Below are 19,364 nucleotides of genomic sequence, written 5' to 3'. Positions count from 1 at the left end.
AAAAAAAGCCCGGTCTAGGTAGGGTTAATTCCATTACGTGTAAAAATGAAAAAAAAAAAAACACAACTTGAAATGGCCAACACAACCCTGTCATGTAATGGTAACGTCGGTTATGGACTCCGGACCCGCGGGAATGAATGACCTGTTTTTTTAGGGGAACGGTGCCATCTGATTGGTCGACGTCTTCTGTCTATATGATGATAAGATATACCGCGGTATAATCAGTTACCATGGTGATAGCTGTAAATAATACAACACAGTTTACTGTACCTTCCTCTGTCATGTCCCTCAGCTCACAGCGCTGACTTGTACCGTTGTACGTCCGTTTACTGTAGGCACCAGTCTGACTGTCTATAATGACGGGTGTCCCCGCCTCTCGCGACTTGTCATACAGAAACATCGTCTCCCAGTGTTCCACCTGCAGCAACAAGAAAAAAAAAAACTATGTTATAGAATAGTAAATAAATTAGAGTATAGAGTACAGACGAAACATGTCTCTCTGGCACACATGTCTCAATTTTAAACAGTCACCTAAATTCTAACGGGCATTCATTGTAGCGTTATGTAGCTAGTTCTACTACACACCTACACAATGCTTTAACAATACGTTTACATGTATGTATTGTGCGATGGTATTGATACAACTAAGAACGTGATATGTTGGCAACTAAACCCAATAGGGTCCAGCAAATTCTGCAGACTCCCCCCCCCCCACACACACACACATACACACCGGAAGACAAAGAACCATACCTCCAATTTTATGGAGGAAATCGGATTTGCGATTAACCGAATGTCTATATACTTTAAACCCCCACATACACACACCGTAAGACAGCCAGAGAACCATGCCTCCAATCTTATGGAGGAAGTCGGATTCGCGATTAACCGAATGTCTATATACTTTAGACATGAAAAAGCATTCTACTGTCGGGAAGACAAAAACAAAATGAAAAGTAAAATCAAGTTGGTGGTTAAAAAAAGTATTTATCTCTAATATTTTTAACAAAAATGTATCATGCGGGTCATTACTTTAAACCCAGTAGCATACCCGGAAGTGAGAATCGAGCTCAAAGTAAAGCCGTATCCACACAGAGTAACCATCTTTCATGTCTTTTAGCCATGTTAGTCTCCAATTTTGATTCGCAGCAGATTATGAGTCAGACTGTAAACTCCAATCTGGACCCTACAAACCCTTTCGTCATGTTTTTTTCCGTGCCATGACTTATGGCATATCATTACGTCACGGATACTGGTTATAGGGTTAACATAAATACTGTTACAATACGTCTGGTTGTGATAGCGCTATATATAACCTTGGTTTTACTAGCATGGTTTGGTCTGAGGTACACCTGATCAGTGTGTTTTGTGCAGAACTGTGCCTATCAAGCTGTATACATGAATGTGTTAGGGATAGTATAACAGGCACTGTTTTGCATTGATAGTCTTCGCTTATCTACGATCGTAGATTTACCCAGACAGGGTTCTGGACACATAAAGACTATCCAGAATCGTGCTTGTGTATGATTCTGGGAAAGCACAGTCCTGGATACAACACAATTCCTTTACGGTACTATAATACTAACACTGCCTATGATTATGACATAAACAACGTTACCGTCCAGTCGAACTCGTACAGGTCCTGGCGTTCCGGGACTGAGATTGAGTTCACGAACGCCTCTTGCGCCACGGCGACAGTACACAGCACCCACAATACCCCAAGACTCCAAATTACCATGCCGGGTAAGGTTTCTGGCATGGTACCAATACGTTCAAGAGCGAGTAACGATTCAAACCGGTCTGTCCACAAAGTTACAATCGCTGAAGGCTTAGTTTCGTTCCACGGAAAAACAGTCTTGCTTTGTAAATGTGAAACGCCCACTCTGGGTCTAAGATTCCGCGAACGAAACTTCGAGGGTGTCAAAGGGGTTAAGGGGTACACAAGTCGTACGCAATGTTCCGTCAAGCTGGCGGTTGTTTGAGAATCTTAACAGTGCCTGTGTCTTTACTACTGACGCTAGAGGGTGTGTAAGAGGTTCATCAGTGTCCGTGTCTTCAGTACTAGTGCTAGAGGGTGTGTAAGGGGATTATTATTTAGTGCCCGTGTATTCAGTACTGAAGCTCGAGGGTGTGTAAGGGATTCATGAGTGCCCGTGTCTTCAATATTTAAGCTAGAGGGTGTCCAAGAGGTTCACCAGTACCCGTGTCTTTAGTAATGACGATAGAGGGTGTGTAAGAGGTTCACCTGTGCCCGTGTCTTCGGTATTGATGCTAGAGGGTGTGTAAGGAGTGTCCCTGTCCCCAGTTCTGTTGCTAGTGGAAGGGGAGCGAATCGGGCTCCGCCTTCCTATACCGTCCTGGACGGCTTCAAAAATTGCTAAGAGACTACCTACAATAATTTTACCCGAATTGTTATAAAATGCCATTGTTAGGTACATACAGGGTTCTTGCATGGACCATGACAACCCAAGGACATTATATACAACCATTGAAAAATATGAACGCCAATAACTGTGTGAATTCGAGCAGGGTTATGGTTCCGGGTCGGAGTTTAATTCTGACCAGAGTCTAAGTAAGTGCGCAGTAAATCGCCGGAAACGTGACTTTGTATGGTATGTTTTGGCCCCGATATCCCTGAAATCGTAATATCTGTGTACATATCTTTGTATTTTCTGAAAAGCCTGTTAGTTGTAGCCTTTATAGGTGGCGTAATGTTGGTGGTCCAGCTAAGACTTCCTGGTATTCGTCCGCGCGGATGGTTATGTGGCCTTTTCGCCTGACCGCCGGGATGGTACGTTCTATGTGCGTTGTGGGTGTGTTCGGGCCATCGAAGATAGCGATAAACTTATCGCATCGATTTTAATTAAATTCAAATTTTGGAAACATTAGGTTCTGAGCTTCTTCGAGTACTAAGCCGTTACCCTGGGAAAATTCGTTTTTTCCATGCAGCCATGGTTAAAAATGACGAAAAAAATGACCCCTTTTTTCAAAATGTACTTTGATGTGCCTCATTTACCCCTAAATAAATTGGGCGCAGAAATATCAATCAAGTGTATTGATAAGCGGCACGGCACCCCTTCCACCAAAGAGTGAAACATTCCGACCCGCGTTTAGTACAGAAATGACAGCCCGTCGGGCTGAGGGTGTCAAATTGCTCGAAATACGGAGGGAAACTCCGGTCCGAAACCTTGTGTTACTTATAGACAGGTCCCGCTCCATGTACACATGACCTTCGTCTGACCTCTGCTGCCTTGTAACCGAGTAAGGAACAAACCACCTTAAAATTGAAGGGGTGGATGAAAAAAAAATTGACAAGGTCAGATAGCAATATAAAAAAGGAGAATGTTAGCATGTTCTCGGAATCAATTGCGGTGACAAGTCAACTCGCCTCCTTTTATTGAGAAGACAGAAAATCAACCCCAACACCCCCCCCCTCTTACCAAGGTTGGTTTATCCCGAAAGGAGACACGGTGGTAAGATAACACTAAGTCTTTTGTATTTCGCCACAGGTCAATGAAAAACAATACAAACGGTGTAAAAGGTCATATGCATAGGTAGGCGTGCCTTTACACGCGAAGGGGATATTCCGTTCATTATCACGGGGGGATGTAATGGTAGCTTGGTTACGAAATACTGTCAATTCTGTACAATGTGCACAGGGACATCCTGATTATGAATTTCTTTACATTGCTAGAAAAAATTGTCTAGTAAGCCTTTCAAACTCATGTATAAAATCTAACATATGTACTCGGTGACTGCTCAGGTGAGTCATGTACACCAAACAGCCATGTATAAACAGTGAGGTCACAGGGTAACGCCTGATACTTTCGACGAGAACGTATGTAGATCAGACATAATGACGGTGAAATGTCGTAGCGACATTATATATATGCCATAGAAAACCACGTCTTAACACACGCCATGATGTTAAAATACACATGCTAACTCGTACGTTTCAAAGTCTTGTCACAGGTTTTTAAAGGTATTCAATGCAGTGTCAGGGCGACAAAACTGGATTTTTAGAGTTAATATGTACCTTGTTTTTAAAATGCATCCAGCGTAAAATGATGTCAAAAAATGTGTAAAGAATAAGTACTCAATTTAAATATCAAGCAGATTCTCCCATACATTTTTTTTCGTGTTTTGTCGCTCTTGTTTGTCAAGCCGTGTTATAGTTTAAACAGAGAGATCAGGCCTTAGCACCCAGCTCTTTCTACGTGGGTGTTGTGACGTCATTTCCGTAGGGGGAATCCCAGCCCCTCCCCCGTGAATTCACCACAACTTTCCGAACTCTTCCGAGTTGCAGCACCGAAGTGCCTCGTACCTGTTACTACTGCTACAACTAAAGGTATGTGCAGGGATATTCAGGTTTATATTTAGATTAGTCAATATAAAATCGGAGGTTACAATCAATAATTCAATAAACTTAATAATCATTCATATAGTCTTGAGGGCCAGAAATAACTTTATATATTCGACAGTGTTACTTCCTGTTCTCTCGCTCGATCGCGAAAACTCGTTGTTTGCGTTTAACTAGTACGTAGTTTCTGAGTTTCTGAAAGCTTTCAGGTGTATTAGGTGCAGATACGTTTTAAACCACATTAGATTAATGGTTTAGTAATATGTTGCAGTCTTAGTTACATCTTGTCATAGTATCTTTGCCACAAGTGACGAATGATGAGTGACGTAAGGGGATTTTTTTTACATATACGTATGAGGTGGAACGTGTACACATGTTTGTGTGTTTTTGAAATACATTGTTGTATGCACGCAAATGGTAGCCTCCTACGGGTTACGGGTCGTAGAATTTGGTGAAAAAGGAAGAATATTTGGCAAGGAGAGTCTGTCTGAGAAACTTGAATTATACTGTGGCTAAATCTTCCTCGTTCTGGTCGGTCGCACGGGTCACTGATCATCGCATTACAAAAATTATGAGAAATTCTCCTGTGGTTCTAGAACAACTTCATTGGGGGAGAAAGCCTACACCATTATTCCTAACAGGAAAAGCCAATTGTCACCAAAAATCCAAGACTATAGCATGTTTAGGACAAAAGATACAAAAACCGGAAGGAAACCCTGCTGCAGTATCAGGAAGCTCACATTTTACCTTGACCTGTGTCAGAAGAAGCAGACCTTTGTCTTCCTACCAACATACCTAATATCATCATATTCCAAAAAGGCTTTGAAGTTATGCTGAATATAAATGTGCGGAAACACAAGCACACAGACAGACACACACACAGACACAAACACACAAAAAACAATACCCCTATCGTTCATTGAAGTGATAACTAATCTAAGCATCAATAATTTGACTGGTATTAGATGCAAAATTGTCTCTTTCAAAATTTGTTCACAACATAGACCGTGTTCCAGAGTTTGGAAGATCTTATAGAAGAAGATGTCGACGGAAAACGAGACAGGGAATGAAAGCGCCTTTGTCGGTAAGGGTAATGCCTACGTTACATTTATCCAACAATTAAAATGATACTTCATTATTTTCTAATTTTTATTTGAAAAGTAAAATATGTAATTTATATTACATCGTTTGATAAAACAACTTTTGACTACGTATTGCAAAGTTCAAGTGCTTCAACTTGAGGCAAAATTGTTTTTTTTATTCATATTAGCACATTCAGACGTTTCCAAGCGGAACTCGAAAGATCTTGACCTGCCTGCCGCTTTGGCGGCCATGAATTCGAAGCTTGCCGGGAAGGAACGGACATCTTCTTTGGAATCTGGATACGCAACCGGTAAACAACTTGTAATATCTAGATTTAATAAGAAGCGAAAAGAATTGTTTTGTTAGCATTACTTTATCGGGTTTTACCTTTTATTGTGGTAGAAATAATATAACAAAAGACTATAACTTCTTCAACATCCCAACGTGGAGAACAAAGTTTTCGACTACTAACACGATCACTAGGCCTCGAGTGAGGGGTTAGGTGTAAAGTTTCTTCTTAAGGGCACAAAACTGGTGCCTTCAAGGGATTTGAACCCAAAACCTTCAGATTTTGAGTCAACGACTCCAACCACAAGATCATCTTGTTGCCATTAAAACAACTGTTCAAACTTAAGGTTACGCCAAGGAAGTGGTCACTGCTGTCTTGCACTGTTGCAAAAACGAAGTTACCTTGATATTTATCTCAAAGAATGTTTTTTGTCTAGAGAAAACATTAAACGTGTAATAGTAACAGTTTCTTTTACCTCTTTTGGCACAGAAAGCTCCAGTCGCCCGACCAGTGGCTACGACTTTGACCAGGCGCCCCAGGGCCAGACCTCTCCCAGTCCCACAGTTTTCCGCAAATCCAGCTCCAGTGACTCCACTCAGCACATCATCAACTACATCACTGTGCAGATAACAGGACCTGCAACTAACGTGCAGATTGGGTCTAACAACAGCATGGACGTTACTAAAGCTGAGACTGACAAGAGGATGGTTCCACTTTCAGAGGGTAAAAACAAATTACAACAATGATTATTAATCTCATTATATCATGCACAGTTTATATGTGTTGGCAGTTACATGATTAAAGTAAAAAAAAACAATTTTGTTTTAACAAAAAAAAGCTAAATGTTCTCCCCTAAAGCATTTGACTAGTCACTCTGGTAGACTGACCCAGTTAGACTTACATCGGGGCCAATCACCCTTCACACAACCGCAACGGGGGCCGACATCATTTAACAGATACCTTTGATTCATGGTTGACATCAGGCTTCAGAGAAGCCAAGTGACATGTCTCACTAGGTCAGTCTACTGAGGAAAACCAGAGTGATTGGTCCAAAGAACTAGCTGAGAATACATTTTATCTTTTTTCTAAGTTTGAACTTAAAACATAATCACATTATAGGGACCAGAGATCGGAGCTTTTTGGCAATCTTGCAGATTTACTCGGTCATCTTGTTAACCTTAATAATATGTCGGATAATGCTTAACTGCACTTTATTCTTAGAGGCTCCACATTTTTACCCTCTATGTACAACGTTAAAACGATGCAACTCACTCAGGTTTACATTGGAGATACCAAGCGCTTCTAGCTCTGCTTGACTGTTTCTAACAGTCAATTAGATATAGAAGTCAATATACTACGTATATGTTAATGGGCCTAAATTCTCCCCCTAGCTCTGATTGGCGGAAACACGAGATATAGGAGGTTAACATGTAATCTTTTAAATAACTTTGTCCGCTTTAACATTTTGGGTGGTGCGACAACGGCGCACAGATATGTCAACTTTGTGTTTTTAAATGTTAATAGTACTTTTTTGCTGTGTGGCGCTGTTAATATCAGTCATAAGCTTGAGTACAGCGTCACGCTGTCCTTGTTATGTTTGAAACATTATACTGTCTCCTAGACTTCATAGCGACGCTGTTGACGGTGCATGACCCGGCGGGAGAGGAGCTGATGTTCCGGCGGCTGGGTGACGAGTCGTACCGCCGGGACTACGTCAGGAGGATGCGCGAACAGGACGTGCCCAGCACCATCATGGAGGTCGGACGGGGCTGCATATTCCTCAACATACACGTAGGTATTACACATGTTCCACATCATTGTATAATGCGTTTTCTAGAAAGTTTTAAATTAAAGAAAATGTAACTATGAAGATAAGAAGTTATAGATAGGAGATGGGAATTTAGTATTCTAATAGGAAAATGCACTATGTACTATCTGATTTTTAATCCTTGTCCTGCTGGCATTCCTGTCACTTTTTTTTGCCCTGCAGTGGCATAGTTACTTCCGCATTCGTTGCGTTTAAATTCGCTGCGTTGTGATGTGTTGCACGAGAAATACCCCCAAATCGTACCTATACAGGGTGCTATATAGTTGACACTGTTTATGCAGAACAACAATTGCTGTGCTCCGGAGGACAAGAGTTAATTAAATATGTATACATTTTGGGTTTAATTCTAATTCTAAGACTTATTATATGTGCCAACTAGCATGGTTGCTACATAGTAAACGAACGTATTTCTTTGACCTGACCGGTTTGTTAGCCATAAGATAAATTGATGACACCGAACCAAAAACACATTTATTTTAACATTGTACAATTAATATGTAAAATAACCACTATAGTTGACTATAGATTGTTTTACCGGACCTTCAGGTGGAAACTCCCGCGGCTGCGCAGAAGCTGCTGCAGATGTGCCGTGACGGAAGTTACCAGCGGATCCTCATGGAGACATTCTTGCCTGAGTACGTCACTTCCGGGCAAACTTTGGAGATTAGTCTCGCCATTTCGGTGAAGACCCCGGATGTCCCACCCGTCCAGGTGACGATAGCGGAGGAAAGCGAGACCGGTAAGTTAATTCGATTCAACATATAAAAAATGCAGTTTTTATCCGAAATCTTAGCGCATTGACAATACAAAGTGTTAAATTATAGGTTACAGTAAGGCTCACTTGACTCTTTCAAATGTCAAATTAAAAAACGTACTAAGAGCCCAATCTTTTTCATGACCAATGAAAGCCTATTGATTTATCTGTATTTTTTTTACATTCCGAGTTTATTGTACATGTGTTAAATTTTTTACCGATATCAATGTGTGTTTTGAAGTTCACAGGTTGTGAATTTGAATAAGTTAGAAAAATCAAGAATTCAGCCTCAAAGCTTCCATGAATTTCAATTATGTATATAACCTCACCTTACTTACCTTACCAGCCCCATAGCTGCCATGTGTCAGCCGTGGGTCAACACGGGTTGCACATAAAATGAATAAATAAAAGTCTTCTACTACTTTTACTAACTAGGTACGAACATGTATGGCCAACCTAGCGTGGAGGAGACCATGCCTGACTGCCAGATGTCAGACAGCGCTAGTTTGGTGGAGGTCCCCCCACCTGGTGCATTTACAACTCCCGCCAAGTCACCACAGCTGCAGCGAGTTGTGGCTTCTGAGTACCGACCGAGACAGACCAGCTCGGATTCCGGTCTGGGGTCTGCCGGGTGGGACACTGTCAGTTCTGATGGTAAGGGACGATGGAACTCTAAAACTAATCTGGCCTCCAAACCTTTGTTAGCTGCCGAGTCTCTTTACTCCTTTTAGAATAGTCTAATTCAACTATGATTAATTTTTCTTATATCTTGTTTTAAAAGAAAAGTTAATTCAGTGGAAGAATTTTATGTTTACGGATAAGTAAACTTTACTTCTTAAGTCTCTATTGACGAAAGGTTATTCATTATTTTAGCAACGGTAATTGAGATGATACATGTATTTTGAGGTTTAATTAGTTGCTAGTTTCCTGCTTAGTTTTTATTTTCATGTGGATGTTTACACTGGAGTTCATATCACAATGTATTAGAACTTTCATCCATCCTTCCGCAGGTTATCATAAATACTGACATTTCTGGTCAAAATTGTTATATTTTGTTTTTCACCTTTACTACAGAAGAGAATGAAAAACAGACAGGAAATGTTACTACAACGACCGGCAGGAAAGCAGACAAGTTTCGAGGCGCACGATTCAACTTCTCTGCCGAGCCGAATACTTCGCCACAGACGTAAAGGAAGCAGTGGTTTTAAAAGGTAAGAAACGTATTATACACAAAAAACAAGAGCCTAATTTGTAAGATATTTTGGGTCCAAACTATGTCCGATGCACACCGGGACCAAAAGATGGATGGTAGCAGCAACAGTTTCTCCCTAAATCTTTTAAAGCGTCTGTGCAAAATGAAGACCTTTTTGTGGCCAAAGGTGACAATGTCCATACGTTTTCCAGTAGCATGTTTTTCTTCCTCTCCCCCTTTGTTTCTGTTCAAACCTATAAATTGGTTATGTCATTCTGTTATCAACCAAAGAAATGTAATACAGCAAAACGATGAATCAATAGAAATAGCTCATTTATAATATTTTCCTCAGGCACTGGTAAACGGTTAGAATTGCGCTTATAATTATACTAATATGAAGCGTGCACAGCCAGATAAATGACTCAGAATACCCGATTTGGTAGTTTAATGTGATTTTAATTGTTGTATCAATAACATCTTGTTGTATTTTTAAACCATAGATCATCAAAAACGTAAACAAGACATAACATCTCCAACGTCAAGCTTGAAGGGAAAGAGAAAACAAGAGATCCTGCCTTAAAAAGTCGGAACAAAATGTAGATTAATGTTTAGTTGTTCAAAATATCTTTAATCTTGGATTTAGATTTTTTTTTTACTTTTAACTGCTTTTGAATATAACCATGAACAGACTGAATATATTTTTAGGATTTGTAATTTTATCAATGTATAAAACCGGTTACAACATATGACCAACACAATCTACTGCTGTTTTTGCATTTCTATTAATTCCGATAGCTGTATCTTATTAGAATATAAATATCTCTTCTTTAACAGCTCATTTTTTCTCTAAGTATCTTATCTTGTAATTGTTCAAACAAATAATCAAATGTATTTGTTGTTATCTGTTGCCATTCTTCAGTTCCACGTGTCCATTCATACATCTTTGGTTCATTTAGAAGCGTTAGAAACAAGTCTTTTCATAGTTTTCCAAATGATTATGTGGATAATAGATCATCGAGAAAAATCAAGATTTTTTTTCATTCATAGTTCTGATGATTAAGCAAAATGTAAAATATTTGAATACTTGCAGCAATAACTTTTAACTACTAGTAATAATAAGAGATAACGTTGACCTAATTTTGATAAAATTAATTCAGAAAAGGTGGTGTTGTAAAATAGATTTTTTGTATCATAAGAAGCGTTTGTTTTGATTAATAATTTTTGATTGGCCCGAGTAGTTTTTCTTTCGCATTGTTTTAGCAAACCTCCTCACAAGCCTTTGTTCCTAGGTGCACCTCACCCCTCATTCGAAATTTTCAGCGGTTTATGGATTATTTATGTAGTATATTATGGTCTCCTTATTCATGTCTAGTTGACCCCAATAGCTCCACATGCAAGTTTATAATTTTCAAATGTTAATATTTTGAAATTTGTACCATCGCTACGTACAAAATTCATTCTTTAGGCCACACCAATTTAATTTGTTGTTTCTCGAGTTCGCCCTGTCCATTTTTTTCTGATTTGCCAAGAAACATATTTTAGGTCCTGAATCAGCTGAAAATGCTCATAGACATATTTGTCAGTTTTTTATCAATAGTTGAAGAGCTTTTTCAATGTAACAACGTATCTTCGTTCTACTAAAGTTCAAAATCTATGAAGTCAACACACCAGCCTGATTGCTGATATCGTATCATTTCCGGCCTTCATGGGGTGCCTTGTTTTTTTTTGTTTTGTTTTTTTCCTTCACTGTCGCTATATATTTTTTTTTGTCTGAAGAAATCCGAGAAACAACAAATTAAATTGGTGTGGCCTTAAGCACACTAAAAACAGTGAGGTAAGGTCCCGTCTCTTTTTTCATGTGTACAAATTTTACGCATAGTCAGAGATGTGCGCACGCGCATAAACATAGGTGTGTTGTGCAGTGCATATAGTGTAACAGTTATTTGAATATTTTTTAATACAGACAGCGTTTTTGCAAACCTTTTTTTTTTGCACGCTCGCGTCAGGTTTGGGGTTCCCAGATGATGTCATCCAAAGAATCAAATCAACATGGCCTAATCGTGATTCACGCTTGTTAGAGGGGTGTCATGACCTCTCTGTCGTGCTAATGTCGTAGTGCACAAAATTTGCCTGAAGCATCAGATACAGGTCTAGTAAGTTGTTTTTAAGACTTCACCATTGTCTACGGGGCCCCCGGCTGAACAATGCATACCTGTGCTTACATGTAGAACAAACGGCAGATTAAATCAGCCACGACCAAGGGAACGCACGATATTAAGCGTTTTGGGGTGGGGGTGCGTATTTTAGGTTGGGTAAAAAGACGTGTTCCTTATCCCCCATGATAAACTCAACTGGATTTCATCGTCCTTTCTCGCTAAACAAAATCAACGGTTCATCCTTGATAGTACACTCGTTTGATTGTAACCCTAATTATAGAAAAAAAGCGACTAGCAGTTATCTGTTTCATTCTATTCTGTGTTTTTTTTTTTTATATCGGTCAGTTTATAAACTATGGATAGGCAGCGGACGGTACGGTACTCGTAAAAGTACTACGCAACTCAGGCGTGACTTTACCAATAGTATAGGGGGTTACTTATCGAAGATCTGAAAGAAACCAATAATACCCGGGGGTGGTCAACTTATACTTACTGTACTGGAAACTTGTACTACTTCGACTGTTCCCCAGACAAGTGGACGACAAGGACATTTTTCAGTAAACATAACGTTTCCCAGGTCTGTAAATGTTTGACAAGTAAATCACAGAATTGTAAAATAAACAAAAAATCTCGGACACCCCCAGGCTTTATTTTTGTTACCCAGCCCTCCCTCCGCTTCTTCCTCAGCCTAACAGTGAACGGTCCCTTGTCTGAGCATGCGCTACGGACTGCAGAATTTTCGCTAAGTCACACCGGATGTCGGTCAAGGCTGCTGTGTAAGTAGGACATACAACTAGGTTACGCTCATATTTTATCTCCACCCTAAAGTTGGTAACATTCTAAGGTCAATTTCAAACATGGTGAAAGCTAAGAAGTTTGTCATCGCTGCTAAATTCGACGGACTCCCGAAGCTGACCGACTTTCAGCTGGTAGAAGAGGACACGCCAGAACTGAAAAATGGAGGTGAGTCATTGAAATAATGTCAGTTAAACCTCAATGGCTTTTTCCTGACGTAAAAATTATTATAATCTGAAAAGCTATTGGTAATGTTTGTAGATTAGTCGCAACAGAATGTCGGTGTGTTTAGACATACACTGAAAGTTAGTTTGTGATCCAACATGGCGCAATTGGTATGTGTTGTTAGGCATAAGTGCACTCTGCGTTTCCCTGTTTCTAGGGTCAAACTTAGGGCAGCATTCGGCAGTGCAAATACGTCCGAGCCTTTAGTTACACAAGTGTGTAAACCTTACACACTAGTTTCACCTCTCGCAGAAGGAATGCGTATTGTTTTTGCTCTATTCCTTTTTCTGTTGTTTCAAACACATTAAATCAATGACCTGGACCAGACGGGTGTTAACATTGTAGACTGTGGCATATTACGCACTTGAATTGAAGGTGTGTAAGATTACACTGTGTTGCAAGTTGCAGGGCAGAAAATATGAAGTAATTTATTTGTGAAAACAGATCAGTAGTTTGTTAGACTAAAATATGAAGCTAAACATTATTTTGCTTTGTAAATGTTATCAATTTCATAAACTCTATATTTGAAGTATTTATTGTCATGGATTAGATTACTTCAATGTAAGGTCAATCGAATAAAGTCTTGTTGAAAACAAATAGGCTGATGTCAACAAACCGTTTACTCATGCGTAAATGTTTTGATACAAACCTACCTAATACCGTTTTCACACAAGTGCCAAAGCCTGAGCTATGGAATATTAGGAAGCTAACGTTTTAGCAGGGTCACTACATAGACGAAGGTAGCATTAAAAATTATACCAACTTTGTAAGATAAAAGTACTCTACACGGTACAATGGAGAAAAATCTGGATAATCCTGTCCTAAATACGAAGGTTAGACATCCAGGTAATACGATACGCCAAAAAGCAGTTACTCAAGCAACTGGACCGTTTCCAAAAGCATATCCAGTTGCTTGAGTAACTGCTTTTGGCAAATTCTGTCCTAGATTAGAATAACAATGGCGCGCTGTTTATTCATGCTGCTAATCCCAGAGCCGTGGAAACTCTATTGAATTAGAACAATTTCGCCCAGCAAGAGTTGGTTCTTTCTCTTAGTCCCGTTTTCAGGGGTCACGGTATTTTTAGGTTTCCCTTTGAAACCTTAGAATAATCCGCAAACTAAATTTTTGTTGACTTCCGTCTTAAAAAAACACTATAAAATTTGAACTGCCATGGCGGCCGTTACGAGTACATATCCATGTTTAGAGTAAACTATTTATGATCACTTGACCCTATTTTGTTGTACTAACTTTGAAGTGGTCGGGGACCTAGAGATCAAGTGGAACGGCGATATTTTAATAAATACTACAAAATTACAACATTCTACATGGTTGGTTTTGTTGTAAATGTTTTGGAGCATAACAACAATAAGCAAGATACGCTATGTAGCAAGTTACTATCAGCCTCCCCTCTATTTAGTTATGTTTATGCAATAGCTATAAGCACTTTTGTATTTAGTCCATACTGTGCATGAAATATAATCAAGCGACTGAATTGCATCTAGTTACCTCTGAGGCAGGAGATATGTTTCTGTAGTTTAGTGTGAGTTTTTCGAATTTCTTTACGATTTTGGCATTAGAATAGCTATTCTGGTTAAGATGATGCCGACTGCGTCTTTTCATTCTGTGTCTCTAAAGTGTTGAAATAAAATATTCGACACACCGGTACAATACGCAGTTTGATCGTCTAATTTTAGAGACTGATGTTAAAGTGTATACGATTTACAATTTCGGATTTCTTAAAGGAGATCAGTATCAATATGAATGATGATAATGAATGAAGATCTTTATTGCTCGACAGTTGTATATTGTACAGGGTATGGGAAGAATGACAATGTGATCATTACAATTATAGTAGTCTATTTCCAGAAGCTCTTGCTACATTAAGATGGACGTAATTGGCGTATTGACATGATGTACATTTAACATTTCTGTCTGTCACAAATCGTCCTGTCTGTTTTAAATCGCTACATTACGTACGTGATATTCTCGTTTCAGAGTTCCTCTCTGAAACCCTGTTCATCTCTGTTGACCCATATATGAGGTAAGCAGAACTACAAGCATTTAAGTGCATGGAATTTCTATTGGTTTATGATATAGTGGGTAAACGGTTTTTTAATGTATTTACAGAACTAACAACGCGGGTTGAAAAACAATAACTTAGCCAAATAGGGAGAATAATTATTCAAAGGGGGTTTAGCTCTGAAGGGAAAATGACCCTATTGCGGATTAATTCTCCTCGTGAATTAGTTTTCTTTTTTGCTGAATCCTACTATCTGTATCCCTATATGTATTCCAGGAAGGCTTGAAAACTTACACTGCTGTTTTTAATTTGATATATATACTTTCTTGTTTTTCAACACAGGATCTTCGGACGTTCCCTTAAGGAAGGAGATACAATGATTGGCGAGGTAGTCGGTCGGTAGGTCTCAATCGAGAAGATGATTCTGTTATACTGTAGTGATAGAAACTTTGTAGCTTAGATTGGAGTGAATAGTATGCGGTAGGTAATGCTGATTTTTTTTGAAATCTGTAAAAATAACAACGGTAGTATTACGTAACGGACCCCAGACCCCAGATTTGCACTTTCCTACACACAAAATTGTTCGGATGTCCTCAATATGTCTTCAAGGAATCATTATTGCTTGAATATTATGCAGTTTGCCAAGTAACCTCAACCTCAGGAATTATTTCATCACGTTTTCAGAGGTTTGACAATTTGACAATCATATGGGGTCAAAGGTCAACCCCATGTTCATGCCTGCAGGCCTCATCTTTTTTGCATAAATTATGATAATGAGCTGGAATTTTTAAACACTTAATCATGCCAAAATAAACGTCTTAATATGTTTAACCAATATATGTGCAAAGGTCACTGAAAGGATGCAAAAAGGAATATAAATTTGAAAGGAAACCAAATGGGGTCCATTTGGACCCCGTTCGGGCATTAATGTCACAAAAAAGATCGGGTGTTTGAGGGTTAAATAACTGGGTAAAACTACTAGACGTTTCAGAACATTTACCACTTTTTGCCATTGACTGATGAAAATTGGTTGATGCTTTCAAACGTCTGAGAGTTTTGAAATCCTATCCAGTTTCAATTCGAGTAACATTGCGTGCATCTCATTTGCTGAATGTCTTTTAATCGTTGAACGCTGTACTGTATGTTTCATTCTGTACAGGGTGATCGAGTCAAAAAGCACCAGGTACCCCGTGGGAGCCACAGTTCTGGCCGGGTACGGTTGGCGCACGCACGGTGTCGTACACGAGGACGAGAAACATCCACTCCCCACCGGGCAGCTTCGTGCGGTTCCCGCTGACTATCCGAAGGAGCTGTCGCTTGGGCTCCTATTGGGGGTTACCGGTATGCCGGGGTAAGAAATGATTTATGACCCGCAATGTTTCTCATCGTTTCTAAAATCATTTCTGTTTTAACCTTTCCTGTTTTAGCCCTTCATTTTCCCTTCAAAACGTTTTTTTTTTAATTTCTGTCTTCTTTCTTTGTCCGCCTCTTATCGCCTTCTATATAGAACCGTGACTCATAAGCATAGTGTTGTATTCACGACTGTGTTGGCAGATCGGCTATACTAATTTCTTGGATATACCAAGTGCTGTATCAAGAAAAGTGTTCGCGATTATCTAACCGTCTTTGATGGGTCAAACATTACCGTGAAAATGATACAAGTCATTGACTGTGACACTGAATATAAGTTTAAATCATCTAAGACCAGCGTGAAATGTACGATGCACTTAAGCGGCCTAAAGCATCTAAACACTAGAAAGGCCGACATTTGCTTGGGAGCAAATACAGCATATTTCAGTCCATCTCCCTCCCACGCAAACGTGGACTATTCCAAACTTACCCCAGTGCAAAACTGGCAAAGGTTCTCAAATAAATGAATTAAATAGTAGCTATATGAGAACAAAGATGCAACAACAAGTACTTTGAATCTCGAAAGCTTTACTAATCTTATAAGAGGTATGCAAAAACTAACAATGATGAGATTTGATACATTTTGAAGGTCTTAGGCACATAAAATTGAATGTGTGAGTCATTACGCACCACTTAGGTGCAATGTGACCTCAGGTAACCGGCAATAGAACACGTGTTCCATGGATGGAACCGGCCATTCTTTAGATAGAACATGGAACGGGTACAGCACTTTTGGCCCTTTTTTTGCTGAAAATAGCCATTAAAGTCCCCCAAATGAGTCATTTGGAAGTGGTGTATGCCAAATACATGACTGCTATTCTGTAGACACATGTTCAAGGTACCCTTATACCGAATGTCATATCATTTGGTTGTAATACCAGGGCTCAGGATCCAAAAATCAATTTTTTGTCGAAAAATGCTCCAAAAAACCTTCATAAAAATTTTTCAAAGGCATATTTCAAAAAAATGAAAAAAAAACGTCTGGGGTTATTTGCCCACTCTACCTCCATGCCAAATTTCAGGTCATTTGGCTAAATGATGGCGGAGTTGAATCCCTTTGACTGTTTGGCAGGAGGAGAAGGAAAAGGAGGAGGAGAAGGAGAAACATGAGGGAACACAATATATTTCATCCATACCATGGTATGGACTGAAATATAAATAGCAGAAAAGATTCCTCCCCGGAGCACGAAACGGGACAACGCCCTCGTGTCTCCAGAACTACAATTTCACAAGGTCAAGCACGGTTCTGGGCAGTCTAGATTTGCCCCAGGCACAGTTTGGGACAACACATGGTTCGGGACACAAAATGAGCCATGTCTCCCTCACTCAAATTTGTTCGTCTTAAATCCTTTTTTCCCTTTTGTTTCCTTTTTCCTCTATCACCCATGTTCTTATCTCTTCCTTTTATTATCTCATTTCTTTCTTGCACAACCATACATCCGTATATAATTTGTTTTTGTTTAGAATGACGGCGTACTTCGGACTTCTTGACATCTGCCAGCCAAAGGAAGGAGAAACCCTTCTCGTGAATGCCGCCGCGGGGACTGTCGGGAACTTGGTGGGACAAATCGGCAAGATCAAAGTAATCAACTTTTTTATTTATCCCTAAAGAAAATCCACTCTTAATAGCGTTTGGAAATTGAATAATAATGAATCTTTACTGCTTTTCTGGTGTAACATTTTTGGATATAGAAACAAATGCATAGCGTTTTCAATATGCTACATCCGTTTGTTACAGGGATGTAAGGTGGTCAGCTGTGCAGGAACTGATGACAAGGTCACCTGGCTACGTGAACTCGGTTTTGACTACGCCTTCAACTACAAGACTTGTTCTCTGGACGAAGAACTCAAGAAAGCCGCACCTGAGGGCATTGATTGTTACTTCGACAACGTAAGTGATACATCAATGGTTTGACTATTTGGCACATTAATGATTTAGACCTGTGTTATAGATAGACCATGCCAGGCGACTTTACTGGGAAATAGTGTTGCTTCGCCCACAAGGGGACTACCTGACCAACTCGGTTGGGTTAAGGCGGCCTAGGCTGATATTCATGTTCGAGTTCCGCCGTGTGTCTGCACGATTGCCACAAACATGTTTCGAACCCGAATCATGTTCCACCATGTTCGATATGACGTCATTCGAATAGAACGTGTGTTCGAATTCGGGGTTACCGGCGGTCATTTGTATGTTTCCCCTGTAAACCCGCGTTGTTACGCATTTTATTCACGGAGTATGACTTAAACGGCTTTACGCTTAGCTGAAAACAACATAATTCATCTTTAGAGTAATCCATGTTTACGTATTATCACTTTTTTATCAAAATTGTCCGAGGCTATTTTGCATATAAGTCGAAATTTTTTAACTGTGGCGATTATTTAACAAAAAATGACAGAAAAATAGCCGTTTCTGTCGTTTTTGGCCCAAAAAAACAATGTAACTGTCATTTAAAACAAAATAGCCTCGGACAAAAATAATAAATAGGGGGTTGGCTTTCTACTTGCAAAATATCATGATGAAAGGTGTTGTTACCGCTTGGGCGTAAAGCCATGAAGTAAACAGCTTTTCTTTAACCAAAATGTTGATTTTTAACCCAAAAATTCAGAAGTAGTAAAAACAAAATAACCTTTATTCAATGTGTTTCAAGTACTACTAGAACTGTGTGAAGTTAAGTTGTGATGCGACCAAGCTATCAAAAGTTACAGCCATATGTATGAAATACTAATTATAGTTGGCCATAGGCTGCCTTAACCCAACCGAGCAATATCATGATTCTACATTACCTGATTACCCCCAAAAGTAATAAGTAGTCACCTTTGTTTTAGGTCATGAAAAATATATATTGGCATGGTAATCAATTAAAAACAACGTTCTAGATTGTTAACTTAGTTCATAACATGAAGACAAAAAAAAGGCTAGGGTCGGAATGTTTTTTTTTTTTTTTTGAGGGACGGTCTGGAAACAGGAAACACAATATTGCTAGGTCCACTTGCTGTGAGGTCATGGCAATCAGTGGTAATGCCTCAGACCCTGATACTTTCAATCTACGGATGACTATCCTCTGCAATAAAATACAAAATACTGAGTTGAAAGTAGAGTAATAAAAAGATATAATATGAGTACAGACTTCATCAAGAAAACTTTAACTGGAAATCGAAACTTGTACATCCCTACAAACCTAGTGCTAACTCAAGTGTACAATCACTTCCCGATGTTAGTTACTGACTACGTACTTCGTCTAAATATACCA

The 19,364-nt window shown here is 39.4% G+C and overlaps 1 protein-coding gene and 1 pseudogene across 1 annotated transcript in view; one reads left to right on the top strand and one right to left on the bottom strand.

The window, feature by feature from the left end:
- Positions 1 to 1,859, bottom strand: part of LOC109475689 (laccase-2-like) — a 12,708-nt gene extending 10,849 nt beyond the window's left edge. The window contains exons 1-2 of the mRNA XM_019776451.1: positions 1,619 to 1,859; positions 271 to 418 (exon numbers count right to left, since the gene is read on the bottom strand). Coding sequence (XP_019632010.1) covers positions 271 to 418; positions 1,619 to 1,759 — 289 coding nt within the window. The 5' untranslated portion in view covers positions 1,760 to 1,859. The remainder of the gene's footprint in view (positions 1 to 270; positions 419 to 1,618) is intronic.
- A 3,776-nt stretch (positions 1,860 to 5,635) lies between these two features.
- Positions 5,636 to 18,043, top strand: LOC109475690 (annotated as a pseudogene).
- Positions 18,044 to 19,364: the final 1,321 nt, after the last annotated feature.

The sequence above is a fragment of the Branchiostoma belcheri genome, unplaced genomic scaffold (genome assembly GCF_001625305.1).
Source record: "Branchiostoma belcheri isolate BF01 breed outbred unplaced genomic scaffold, Haploidv18h27 scaffold341, whole genome shotgun sequence".
Lineage (NCBI taxonomy): Eukaryota > Metazoa > Chordata > Leptocardii > Amphioxiformes > Branchiostomatidae > Branchiostoma > Branchiostoma belcheri.
Note: the sequence above shows the minus strand (reverse complement) of the source record. Positions and strands in the feature narration are given on the sequence as shown.